The following is a 13,853-nucleotide window of genomic DNA, read 5'->3' as shown; positions in this document are numbered from 1 at the left end:
CACATTTTTAAAAGCAGTTTAATTATTTCTATGTACAGTATTTTTGTTGTCAAGTTGACAAACAGTCATCAGCAAAATAAAACTGAGTAATACATAAGGTGCAAAACAAACAATTGAGTCTTTGCTCCCTCCCTCAAAGCAAAATGACATTTAAAGCAAAATTGTTCACATTCCACATTCCTTTATTTCTGCAAAGTGAGGCTGAAAGCTGACTTAACCTAAAGGGTTTACAGTTTTACTGTGTCAAATCAGTAAATCACTCTGACCAAAGAATAAGCAGTTGTGCAGAAAGACTGAAGCATCTCATCTACTTTGGTGAGCTGGAGATAACGATAACTTCCAAGAGATTTCTCCTTTATGAATATAGTGATACCAAGGTTTCATCCAGTGCTGACTTTTACAAAATGACTGGACAAAGAAAAGCTCTAAAGATCTATGGGCCCAAGTAGAAAAAAAGTAGAATTATATTTACACAGGACCCTGCGTGTAGTGTTGTTGTAGAAAATGTGTAGCCTCAAATCAAATGCTGAACTTTACTGCACAATAAACAAAGAGTTATAAATGTGCCTTGAACATTAATATCTCATTAATATCTAAATTAAGCACCAAGACTCCATGATCTGGCTGAATTAGGAGGAGTTAACGGTTTAAGCATTGCTTAAAAGCACCATTTTCAGTATGTCAGGTGGCTGCACTTAGAGTGGTCAAAACAAAGCAGGATGCTACAGCCTGAAATCTTCTGCAAAAAACATACTTTTGTTCAACCAAACAGTTGGTTTTTGAAAGCAAACAGATAACAACTGCAAACTATAATGAAACTTCACATATGCACGCTTCTTTGTGTTAGCATACAGTGCATGTATAACTGTCAGTGTATGACGCATTGCAGTTTCAGTGCAGTGGATGGGGAAGAGCTGTACTTTCAGACCCAGTTTCCAGAGCAGTCAGCCAACAGAGGACCACACCCTGGCCTGAGCTGCCCTGTTCCCCATGGGCTGCTGTTAACATAGCCAAAAGTTTGGCCAGACCACTGGATTGAAAATAATGGGCCAGACACCGAGGAGGAGACGACGCTGGTAAAATACTTTCATACAGATTACACTTTTTCTGTAAAGAACAAGCTTTGAATGATCACGTTCTGTAATTTACATTTATCTTAAGACATATATCCTGAAGCTGCTCTCTACAACTAGTGTGAAGCCAAATAAAAGGCATTACTAAACATCAACAGACAAACACAGAAAGGCTTATATTTACTTAAACATTTACAAATAAATACTTGGAGATCTTGTCTTCCATTAATGATTTCTTGTTGAAGAAAGAAACAGACTTTTATAGACTTTTAAGTGAGACCAGTGAGCTTTGCGTGCATAATATTTAGATTGTTAGTTATGGACCATAATAACTAAAAAGATGTTCTGCATTTGTGATGTTAACAAATCATAATAAAATTACTTTCCTCTACTGACACCCTCTTATGCTCACCACACTGAAAAAATTATTTTCATGATTTATCACAACATTTTTTTCTTTTGTCAAATCAACTTAATTAATGTGGTTCAGATAACATAATATTTTGAGTTTCTGTGGATTAAACCAATCACCTTCACTGTATTAACTCAAATTTTTAATTTCTATGAACTCAAAAATTTAAGGCAACCAGATAACTTACTTTTTTAAGTTAAACTAGCGATTCTTTTTTACAGTGCAGGGCTGCAATTATTTGATTCAAAATACAGTAAAAACAGTAATAATGTGAAATGTTATTACAATTTAAAATAAATGTTTTAATATATTTTAAATTGTAATTTATTCCAGTGATGGCAAAGCTGAATTGTCAGCTTTTTATTATTATCAAACTTGAAAACAGTAGTGCTCCTTAATGATTTTGTGGAAACCATGATGCATTTGTATTTTCAGGATTCTTTGATGAACAGAAATTTCAAAGGAACAGCATTTATTTGATATAGAAATCTTTTGTAACATTATAAATGTCTTTACAGTTACTTTTGATTAATTAAATGCATCCTTGCTGAAAATTTCTTTAAAAATATCTTATTGACCGCCAAATTTTGAAAATTAGTGTATATGTATTGTTATAGTTTACTACTAAAATCAGGCATTGTGCCCTTGCCGTAGGCCCATTTATGTGTTTTTCCTAATTTGTAAGTTGCTTTGAATTAAAATAATAAATGTAAATTAATAGCTCTAGTCAGAGCATTGTCCAGTGATAGTGCTATAATGAGAAAACAGCACTGGGCACCAGACTCAGTCAAGGTCTTCCAGAATTCATTCTGGAAAATTGTGTCTATGGTTCAGTCAATTCAATTTCAACATCACTCATAAATGGACAAAATTAAATAAATAGATACAATGAAAGTGAAAAGTTGGTGGAAAAGAACTTATGTGCCAGATTTCATCTCCCATTCCTGCAAAAAAAGAAAGAAAACAGACTGAGTGCATAGGGGAAAATATATGCATCGTAAACATCTTAAAACAAATGCAATTGGCTTTTACATGCGAACCGACACATTACCTATGTGATGTATAAAATAAGCGTTTTGTGGTCACTGACCTTGGCTTTCCTGAGGACGTGTCCTCGCACAGGTGAGGCTTTCTGTTGTGTCTGGCGGCGCAGCAGAGACGCACTGTTGACTGGCAGAGAGCAGGTCTCAGTGTCACTGGTGTCACAGCTGGAGATGGGTGAGTTGTCCACCGTTCGCCTCATTAACACTGGAGACTAAAGACAGATGAGACATTTTGATACTTGCTTTTCTTTATCACTAAGAACTGAATGCGACACAAACCTACAGTTAGTATTACATCATGTCTATACACTGAGACAAGTAATTGTTGCTGTTTTTCCAGACCTGTGGGCTGGAGCTGCCAGTTTTGGGTTCAATGGTCAGGCCCAGGGTGACGCCTCCATTCAGGGCTTTCTTCAGACTCTCCTTCACCTCTGTCAGTTCCAGCTCCAGATTGACTCGTTCCTCCTCTTTCAGTTTGCATTCATCCTCCACTTTCTTAAGTCTCTCTGTCAAAGTTGCCTGAGAACGCTTGCCTGGGTGGAATAAACAGCGGGTGAGGTTATAGATGCCATTTAAGAGACAACTTGCACTACTGCTTCATTTCATTTTCAAGACAGATCAGTATTTACTGTCCTGCTGGTATAAACATTTGTGTGCCAAATCAGATGTGGTACAACTTATGTGGAGAGACATACGGGGTGGGGGGGGGACCCTCATGACTGTGTGTCAAGGGCAGTAAATCTTTAAAAATGTGAGATAATTCTATCTTTTTATGACGAGGCAAGGTTAATTCAAGTTGTAAATGGTCATGTGGTATAACCCTCAAATAACTCAATGATATTTATGAATGAATAAACTTTTACAATAAAAAACAATTTTAAATAAAAAAAAATATAATGTGTACATTTAGGTATTTAAGGTATAATGAAAATATGTTTTTACTTTTAGATTTTACTAAATCAAAAAGAAATCAAGGTAAATACAAAGAGTACATTTCTAAGTACACTAGAAATGTACTTATAAAAAAAATGGGGTAGTTTATTATTATTATCAATGTTGAACAGTTGTTCTGCTTACTATTTTTTGTGGAAACTGATACATTTATTTTCAGGATTCATTATTAAAGGTACAATATGTAAAATTTTTGGATTAAAATATCCAAAAACTACTAGAACAATGTTATATATTTTGTTAACTTGTGTACTTACATTATCCCAAATGTTTCCAAGAGTGTTTAAATTCAGAGAAATAAGCAATTTTAACCAGGACACAGACTGTGTCGGTGCGTCGCCTATCAATGACATCATACCCGCGTTACCCTCGATTTCCGGTTTTATTTTGTAGAAACCATAGAAGCACCAAAGACACTTTAATATATTATGTGTTTTATTAGACAGGTGAGCAACAGGTGAGTTTGGATTCATCGACAGAAATCTAATCATTGTTATATAGCTCAACACAGTAAGTCTTATTGTTTAAATCTCGTTTTCTTGATTTACAGCGAGTACCATGTTTTACCATGCCTAATATCGATCTAGCTTACTGCAGTGTGCAACAAGTGTCTCATAGTAGCTGCAGAGTGAACGCAGAGTAGCACTATAACAACTTTCAACACACAAATGTATCTAATATGATAAACAGCGCTGCTTTACCCCACATATGCTTGAGCGGAAGAAGCGACTGAGGCATAATAAAAGTTCTGCTGCTCTCGAGCCGTGTATCGCTCTCGTCTCTCATTAGCAATCGCTCCAGCGGTCTTCTTCAGCTCTCACAGCACTCGGCCCTGCTCTGCTTCATACTAAAGTAACGTTAATAATCTCATCCATGAACATGATTTCTGCCCGAGTCCCATCCCGATTCTTTTCCACCAGCTGCAGACGTGAAGACAACACATTCCATGATTCCGCAAAATCAAGGCATCATCAAGCTACGCCTTTGTTTTGAATAAGCGACATCTAGCGGTGAAAATTTACATAGTGTGCCTTTAAATAGAAAGTTCAAAAGAACATTATAACATTGTAACATAAATGTCTTTACTGTCACTTTTGATCCTTTTAGGCCTTGCTGAATAAAAATACTAATTTCTTTAAAAAAAACAAAAAACGAATCTTACTGAGACCAAACTTTTGAACGGTAGTGTATATGGAAAGTATGTTTTACTTACTTTTCACTTGATGATTAAATCACAATTTTAGAGTATAAAACTTTTCTTAAAAATGGTATAATTTTTTTTTTTTTTTTTAAATCATATGAAAATAATACAAGAATACAAAGAGTTAATTTCTACGAACTTGTCACTTTTTAAAATAGACTTTTATAGTCCTTTTCATTACACTCTTATTTGTCATTGACACTGCCACAGATTCAGTCAAACCCAAATGCTATAGGCCCGTTGACATCCTCACCTGTGGTGTTCTCTATAGCAGTGCGGAGGTCCTTCCTGTCTTTTTTCAGCTGGGTCAGGCGGTTTCGAATTTCCTGCTTCCTCTTCATCAGCTCCTCCTCTTTCGCTTGCAGTTTCTTGGCATCTGCCTCTACTCTGTTTTTCCCGTACTTATACTGATCCACACCTGTGAAGGTTAATGATGCATTATAATCAAAGTAAAACCATCAGAAAAGCTCTACATTTTAAACATTTGGATTCAGACTTTTTAATCACATTAAAGGCCTCTGAGACCACAAACGCGGCTTAATAGGCAGGCAGAATATACAGTGTACCACATCCAAATATTTTCGAGTTCACGTAAATGGCCACTGGATGGTTACAATGTCTGTGACTGACTGACTGCCTGTCTGAAATGGAATTTGGGGTGATTGAGTTTACAAAAGAGCATGTCAACAGATCCACTGCTGTCTAACAGCACTGCAATTTCCACATACCGGCATTCTCCACAAATCTGTGTGGCTTCTTTTTCCTTGAAAGAAATTAGTGGTGTAATAGCTAGGATAATGGATGCAGACTTAATGTCTGCTTAGTTTAGTTTCAGCCGAATGTCCACTTATAAAAAAGGAAGGGCTCATTTTGAGATTATCTATCAGATGTGCTCTTATGTGTTAAAATCTCTTACTAGAGTTGTTGCGTTTCACTGATAGAGTGCTGCTAATTCCATTGGCCTTTTTGGGCTGGTTCTTGTCCAACTTCTGCTTTGCAGCGAACCCATTGGTGGTCAGGCCTTTCTTTCCTTTCAGCTGATTGGAAGAAAGAAACATATGTGAGCTTTTGAACACAAAAAAAGTTAACTGATATGTGGGCTACTAACAAACTGATATATAAGAACTCTGATTTCGCTGTCAACACCTGTTATATTTTAAGTGTGTAATTTGTGATCAAGTTCTAAGATTACTACTTCATACAAATACTTTCACAAAGGTTTCTTCTGCAAACCACATCTATTGAACCACACATGTTGCTAGAGGGGACATTTTATTTTAGTTATACTATAGCTGGCAGAAACACTTTTTTTCTATCCCTGTCCTATAAAATTTAACCTAGAGCGAACTCAGGAAGGCCTCAGTAAATCCATTCAAGGCCATGGCCACAGACATGGATATTATATAGATCAAAAGCAGTCTAGAGCTGGGTGGTCCGTAATGCATGCACTATGCAGCATGCACTATGTTTATTTCCATTCTATGTTTGTTAATAATATTAACTTAAAATAGGAATGAGATAAAGATATCCACTGTTTAAAGTCAGCATGAAATCAAAATTGACACTATTTACTTTGTTAGCGCACGTTAATACACAGAAAAAAAAATTGTTTGTCGTGGTAATCTTTAATCTGAAAATTTGCTTCTGCTCTGGAATGGCGTTCCCTCTCTGATGACGTCAGTTTGACGGCTTGGTTTGAATATCCTTAACCACTACTCTCCAACCACCAGTCTGCCACGAGCAAGAAATAAAGAGGATGTGCGCTAAAATAAAACCCGCCATCTGTTCAATATTCTGTTGTACTTGGAAATACGACACAACACTGAAGTAAAGTCGGATGCAACTTCCGGTTCACGCAGACTGTAAGATATACTGCAGGGCTCACCATTAAAACTTGTGTGCTTGAAGTGCAAGTAAATAAGAATTTTACTGGCGGTAACAAGGTTGAACCAGCTGAAGCTTGCACTTGCTTCATTCTTCAATGAATCAGCCTCACACATTAAGATAACAAAAGTAACTTGCCACTAACTATTGGTGGTTTAGTTTTATATTTTAAAGTATCATTGCCACTTCAGATGCAGCTTGTTATTATTCTAAATGAATACATTGATAAAACTTAAGAATTTGACATGAAAGATGAAGCATACATTTAATAAGGGTAGGAAAAACTGCTTTATAAAAGATAAAACATTTCCTGGAGCAAATATCACAAATATGCTGATTTAAATAAGAACTAATAGAACACTGATGAGAATATTACTTCAGAAAAAATTACATTCACACACTCAAAAAAAAAATCTTTTTTTTTCTAAACAAGCAACTTTTTTACTCTGAATGAATGAACAATTTACTTGTTCGAAAGGACAAGTGCATAACAAGGCTTAATCTTAAGCCCTGTACTGTTTTAGCCTGGGTTAGTCACCTGGTTAGTGTTAGTATTAGCAGCTGAGGGAGAGGAGGAAGAGGACAGAGATTTGGTGGAGAGCGGTGTGTTGTAATGCCCTGTGGAAGATGAGGGGCGGATGGATTTGGGAGAGTAGCGTGCTGCTAGTTTGGGGGAGGGCATGTTTTCATAAAGATCTGTATTCTCATAATGAGACTCTTCTTTCCAACGACAGTCCCCTGAAGCTGGGGTGGAGTAGTGCGCATCTGGTACCTTCCCGTATCGCAAGCGTGCAAGCAAGAGAAAAGTGATTAGAAGTGAGAAATTAAGGAGGATCAGAAACGGAGAGGAGTTAGGCAGGATCAGAAATAAAGCCGAGAATTTAATGGATTTAAAGTTTGTGAAGTTGCATACCGATCCATTGATGCAGGGCACATCATCATAATGCAGAGCGACCCCTGTGGGGCAGGCATAACCATTGACTGGGTTATCCAGGTATGGGTTTGGAGAAACTGCACGCTTACTGGTGAAGCTGAGAACACATACATACATTCATTACTACATATACAAATGTCGCACAGAGAAGTCCAACTCTAAATTTAAACAGTAGTGTTGGGAAGGATACTTCAAAACTGTAGCTTGACAAGCTACAAGCTGAGTCAAGTACTTAAAACTACAGTCAAGCTACTATTTAAAAAAAAAAAAAAAAGGTAGTTAGCTATACTAAAAGGCATTAAAGGTGCAATATGTAAGAATTTTGCAGTAAAATGTCCAAAAACCACTAGGCCAGTGTTATATATTTTGTTCACTTGAGTACTTACAAAATCCCAAATGTTTCCAACTATTTGTTAATCGTGAGAAAATTGCAATTTTAACCAAGGCTCCGGGATGTGTGAGGAGTCGCCTGTCAATTGCGTCATACCCTCGGTTTCCGGTTTTATTTTGTAGGAATCATGGAAACACCAAAGACGCTTTAATATGTTACATGTTTTAATAGGCAAGGGAACAACTGTTTTGATATATTTATAGACAGAAAACTAATTATTGTTATATAGCTCAACACGTTTAGTCTATTTTATACACGTTTAGTATTTTTTGCGAGTACCATGCTTTACCATGCCTCAGAGAAAAACACTATTTTGTGAAGTAGCTAACATAGCATAATCAGCTGCAGCTTTATTTTTAGTAACAGTAATACAGAATTTTCTCCATCATACAATATGTTTTAAAATTAATTGCATGCCATTTATCAACACAAGCCACCCAGCATTTAATATGATATTCTAAAATCGATCTAGCTTACTGCAGTGTGCAACACGTGTTTCACAGCAGCCACCAAACAAATGCACAGAATAACATTATAACATCATTTTCAACACACTCAAATGTATCTAATATGATAAACAGAGCTGCGTTACCTCATACTCATGACCGGAAAAGCGGAAGCAGCGACTGTGGCATAATAAAAGTTCCGCTGCTCGCGGCTTGTGTTGCATTTGTCTCTCGTTAACAATCGCTCCAGCGGCCTCGTTCAGCTCCCACAACACTCGGTCCTGCTCTGCTTCATACTACAGTAACGTTAATAATCGCATCCACGAACATGATTTCTTCCCGAGTCCTATCCTGATTATTTTCCACCGGCTATGAGATAAAGACCACATGTCCCAAGATTCCGCGCTCAAACTTGCCGTCATCAAGCTACGCCTTTGTTTTGAATAGGCCTCTAGCGACCTCTAGCAGACAGAAAATCCTACATATTGCACCTTTAACAAACAGTAGCTATCTATTTAAAGGGGCAAAATATTTTAAAATATACACTAACATTTTAAAGTTTGGTCGGTAAGATTTTTTAATGTTTTTGAAAGGCTACATTTACTTAATCAAAAATGCAGTAGAAACTAGTGGTTCAACAGATCACAAAACTCACGGTTCGGATCATATCACGGTTATTAAGTCACGAAGCGGATAATTTTTCAGATCAGCACAAAAAAAATAAAAATAAATGTAAAATAAAAAATAAATCCATGATCCGTACGGATCATGGATCAACAACGATCCGTTTAACCACTAGTAGAAACAGTAATATTGTGAAATAATATTACAATTTGTTAATATATTTTAAAATGTAGTTTATTCCTTTGATGGCAAAACTGAATTTTCAGCGGACATTACTGCTCAAAAAACATTTCTTATTATTATCAACAGTTGTGCTGGTTAATATTTTTGGTGGAAACTGATACTTTTTTCAGGAGTCTTTAATGAATAGAAAGAAAAGAACAGCACAGCATTTATTTGAAACAGAAAACTTCTGTAATGTTATATATGTCTTTACTGTCATTTTAATCAATTTAATGTGTCCTTGTTGAAAAAAGTATTAATTTCTTTAAAAAATAAAATAAAATAAATAAATAAAAAAATCTTACCAAACTAAATATTTTTATAAAAGAAAATGTATAAATTAATGACAGCAACATTTCTCTAGAAAGAAATAAGAATGAAGGCTTTTTTTTAAATGAACATATCTGGATTAATGAACTCTCTCCAAATGAACAATTACAGTAAAATGAATCAGACTTTCCAATGCTACATACTGTATGAGAGAGAGAGAGAGTTTAAGAGAGCAAGTATATTACCTCAGCTCACTTGGCTGTAAAGCTATGTCTGCAATACAATGTGGCATTAAAAATAATAATGCTACACCGCTACATGTTGGAAAAAAGGTTAAGAAAATGTCACTAGCATGCTAATAAAAATATTTTTAGCAATACTGGCTTCTCACCAAAATGACTGCTTGGCCAGTTGAATTACATTAGCAGTGGTCTCTACGTCAATGTAATCGTAGTGCAATGCAGCAGGATCTGTCGTGGAGCCCGTTTCGGCCAGCAAGACCCCCAACCACCTTCCCATACTCTCAGAGGATGAGGCCTGACGGGAAAAAAGAGTTAGGGAAGACACAATTAATGAGTGTCAGTGGAATATGAGACAAATAAAGCACTAATCTATGCAATCTCTGCAAATCCACTCGACACATGATACAGCACTGACATCATTACAAGAGCCAGCCAACCTAACCATCCATCTAATCCCTGCCCTGAGGTCCTGTCTCAGACACATTAATTGCCCCGCAAGAGCTGAGGGATTTGGCCCGTACCTCCAGAACAGCCACCTCCTGTCCATTGCGCAGCAGACGGAAGGCGAAGGGATGTTTGGAGTCCAGCCCTGGAATGACCTCACACCCCCGCAGCGGCAGAGAGGCCATGTGTGTCTTCAGATCTGCCCGGTCTTTGTGCAGCAACAGCTGGTTGTCTTTTAGCTGGCACCAGCGCTCTCTCCAGCGGTTATTGGACAGCACGTTCAGATAGCCTGTTATTGAAGGATTGGGCCGATAGATTTATATGACAGCCAAGAGACACACAAGCAATATGGAAAGTTGTTGATGACAGGGGTGGGGGAGTGGGGGGAATCAATATTTAAACAATTGCAAAAGAATCTCAGAACAAACTATGAATATACACTACCATTCAAAATTTTATGGTCGCTAAGATTTTTAAAAGAAATTTCAAATGTCTCTTATGCGCAGCAAGGCTGCATTTATTTCATTAAAAACAGTAAAAGAATAAATAAATATTGTGGATATTTATATCCTGCACCCACAAAAATATATGTTACCTTCTCCTACTCCCACCTGCAACATTCATGTTTGGTCCCGCTCTTGCCCACAGCTAAAAGTATAAATTTTTTCAGTACATCCGTGAAATTTCAAGTTACGAGTCACCTAGCCACAACCTACACATCCTAGCATAAACGCTCCTGATAAATTATTTGTTATTAAAGCATCTAAATTCACAAACCACTGTTAATTATAACAGAAAAGCAAGCATAGGCTACTGCATGCGTGATGTGATAATTTATAATCACAAAAAAGCTCACTCATTTTAGTTAATTGCAATCTCACAAAGTTCCGCTATAATCAATAAAGCTGTCTACACTACACAATGAATCATTTATTTACATTGTGTCTACACTACCTTTGTTATAATGAGAGGATTTGTAAGCAAACTCCGCACTGAACAAAAACTCAGCCGTTTTGAGCAGTGAGTGGATTCTAACATAAACACCTCTGATTGTCCACTGCGTTCAAGAACTCAACAGATATGTTTGGGATTGGCTACATTGCTCAACGCTGCAAAAACACGTTGTAAATAGAAACCTTTGATGCTCTCCAGAGCGCAAACACAGATACGCACTGGGCCGCTTGCCAAATATGTTTTGCCAATATTTTATTATTATTACGGAGAAAACTGATCCTAGACCAGCAGTTGTGGGCAGCTTGTCCCTCTAAAAGCAATCAGAAGAAGCAGCAGGCAGATGAAGACTAATGGTGCGTGACCACTGGCACGGAACGAGAAGAGCATAGCGAGCATTTTCAATTAATTCCTATGGAAGTTGAGCTTCACAATCACACAGTGAATTGTGAGACTGACTGAGGACCGGAGAAAGTGTTGAGAGCGGCCGAGAGCATCAAAAGGTTTAGACTACCTGAACCTCACAGTGATTGGCTGCCCTCCTGCCTATTTCGCTTGATATTTCTGCATTTTTCACTTGATATTTGCATAATGTCAAGAACTGTCCAACCTTTTGATGGTCTCCGCTGCTTTCAACACTTTCTCCATTTCACTGTCAAGCAACTGTCATCACTGAACATACTCTACTGTTTGGGGGCAGTAAGATTTTTTTTAATAAATTACTTTATTCAGCAGTGATGCATTCATTTATAAAAAATAAAAAAAAGGGACAGTAAATACATTTATAATGTTACAAAAGAACAGTTTTCAAACAAATGCTGTTCTTTTTGAACTTCAAAGAATCCTGGAAGACTGAAGTAATGGCTGCTTAAAACTCAGCTTTACCATCACAAGAATAAATTATATCTTAAAATATACTAAAATGAAAACATTATGGTAATAATATTTTACAATATTACTGAATTCACTGTATTTTTGACCAAATAAAAGCAGCCTTGGTAAGTGTAAGTGTCTTATTTCAAAATCATTTAAAAATGGCACCAATCTCAAACTTTTAAATAGTAGTGTATAACAAAATGGTATTGCAACCACTTACCACATGTTGGGACATCCTCCTCCGCTGATGAGGTCTGTTCATCTGTAGATGGTTTCTTCTTGCCCAGGCTTATGATTTTAGTGATCTTCTTTCCAGTCACACGTCCCACAGTGCCTTTCTGCTCTGATTTAGAGTTCTTCTTGCCTTTGGCTGCAAAAAAGGCAAATTAGTGTCAGAGAGTGAAATATATGTACGGGATTTTATAATGTAATATATTATACAGATATGCTAGATATCTAAAAACCCATTGGTGTTGCAACTATAACAAGAGATTGGTTTAGAAAACATTTTGTTTGTGGGATGGATTTGGTGGGAAAAAGACTGAATTATGGAAAATGACAAATGGCAATCTGTTCACTTTAAAATGTGTAATTTAGACCAGAGGGAAAGAGGTTGAACTGACAATGACTGGACACGTCTACAGAATTACAATCTAAATCCTAAACAGTGCGTGAAACCGATTCCACTCTTCTCCAAGTTGTTCAGATGCTTTTATCTGAGGAGCGTGGTCTGTGGTTATTGTAAGAAAAAAAATCTAGAAAAAGCACTGAAAGTGAAAGGACACCGGACTGGGTTAAAAGTGTAAGATGTGTATAACACAAAATTTCATGCTTTTCTCATTCTCGAAAAGGTCTTTACTACAAAAGCAGCAAACAAGGACAAAAAATACATATAAAGAGACAGTGAAACTCTTGCTATTCAGAAGGTCTGACTTGGTCCAAGCTGCACTGCAGAAGATTACATCTTAGTTGGCGACTCCTTTAATTAAAGCTAAGCCCATCTGAACCCAGAGTCCTCTAAAGTTTCTCTGTCTCTGTGCAGCAGCCCCGGGCATGAGGCAAAACCCAGAGCCACAGATGCAAAAACGATTGGCCCTTAAAGGACCTATACAGACATAGTTCTTCATTTTATCATGAGGGAAAATTCTGCGATCAGGCTAATATGATTTCACAGCGTCTCAGCGCTTACGACAGCTGGAATCTGATTAATCTGCCTGGCTCTTTTCAATTTTTCTTCCATCTTTCATCAAAGAGGTGCAGCAGTTGGCTGCTGGTGTGATGTAAGAATATCTTAGGTGCTTTCAAACAGACACAGAAGAGATCAGATAGAGATGGTTTGTGTTTCTGCTGCCAAGAAATGCTACCCTACATTTTTTGTTATAAAAAAGATTTAATCTCATTTAATATCCTTTAGATACCCTCACACTTTTACAGGAATTATTATAGGAGTTACTTTATCTGTAGGTTTTATCAGAGGTCAGCTGCTATAACTCATGTGAAAACAGCACAGCAGTTGCTGCGGCTTGTGGCTGTGATGCTGAGCTATAAATCATATGGGTTTGCAGATGCAAAAGTCTTGGAATCCACTCAAATTAGGCAATTCTTCACCAACAAGTCTGAGGCAAGGCGGTCTCAAATTGAAAAAAAAAAAAAAAAAGAAACATTTCCACAGACCTGAAACAGATGTCCTGAAAAGTTCAATCCCAGATCGAGACTGCGTGGTGTAAATACCAGATAAATAATCCTATTAGATTATTTAAGAAGGGTCTTCTTGCCTTGACTTTGGCGTTGTTTGAACAATGGAGTCTTTCAAGTCAAATAAACATCAACTTTATAGGATTAAAGTTATTAGTGCTTTTCAGACTTAATTTCAGACTTAGAGAGTTCAC

General features: G+C 36.9%; 1 protein-coding gene across 4 annotated transcripts in view; it reads right to left on the bottom strand.

The window, feature by feature from the left end:
- The window catches only part of afap1 (actin filament associated protein 1), a 56,729-nt gene continuing 42,876 nt past the window's right edge, over positions 1-13,853 (bottom strand). For 3 of the 4 annotated variants that reach the window (XM_051914364.1, XM_051914365.1, XM_051914363.1), the window contains exons 9-18: positions 12,185-12,334; positions 10,215-10,426; positions 9,843-9,988; positions 7,478-7,595; positions 7,103-7,336; positions 5,597-5,717; positions 4,934-5,098; positions 2,871-3,061; positions 2,576-2,740; positions 1-2,429 (exon numbers count right to left, since the gene is read on the bottom strand). In XM_051914364.1, coding sequence (XP_051770324.1) covers positions 2,403-2,429; positions 2,576-2,740; positions 2,871-3,061; positions 4,934-5,098; positions 5,597-5,717; positions 7,103-7,336; positions 7,478-7,595; positions 9,843-9,988; positions 10,215-10,426; positions 12,185-12,334 — 1,529 coding nt within the window. In that variant the 3' untranslated portion in view covers positions 1-2,402. The remainder of the gene's footprint in view (positions 2,430-2,575; positions 2,741-2,870; positions 3,062-4,933; positions 5,099-5,596; positions 5,718-7,102; positions 7,337-7,477; positions 7,596-9,842; positions 9,989-10,214; positions 10,427-12,184; positions 12,335-13,853) is intronic. The other variant, XM_051914366.1, reaches the window with a different exon arrangement.

The sequence above is a fragment of the Ctenopharyngodon idella genome, chromosome 12 (genome assembly GCF_019924925.1).
Source record: "Ctenopharyngodon idella isolate HZGC_01 chromosome 12, HZGC01, whole genome shotgun sequence".
In the NCBI taxonomy this organism is placed as follows: domain Eukaryota; kingdom Metazoa; phylum Chordata; class Actinopteri; order Cypriniformes; family Xenocyprididae; genus Ctenopharyngodon; species Ctenopharyngodon idella.
The sequence above is the reverse complement of the archived record's forward strand: the minus strand, read 5'-3'. Positions and strand labels throughout refer to the sequence as shown.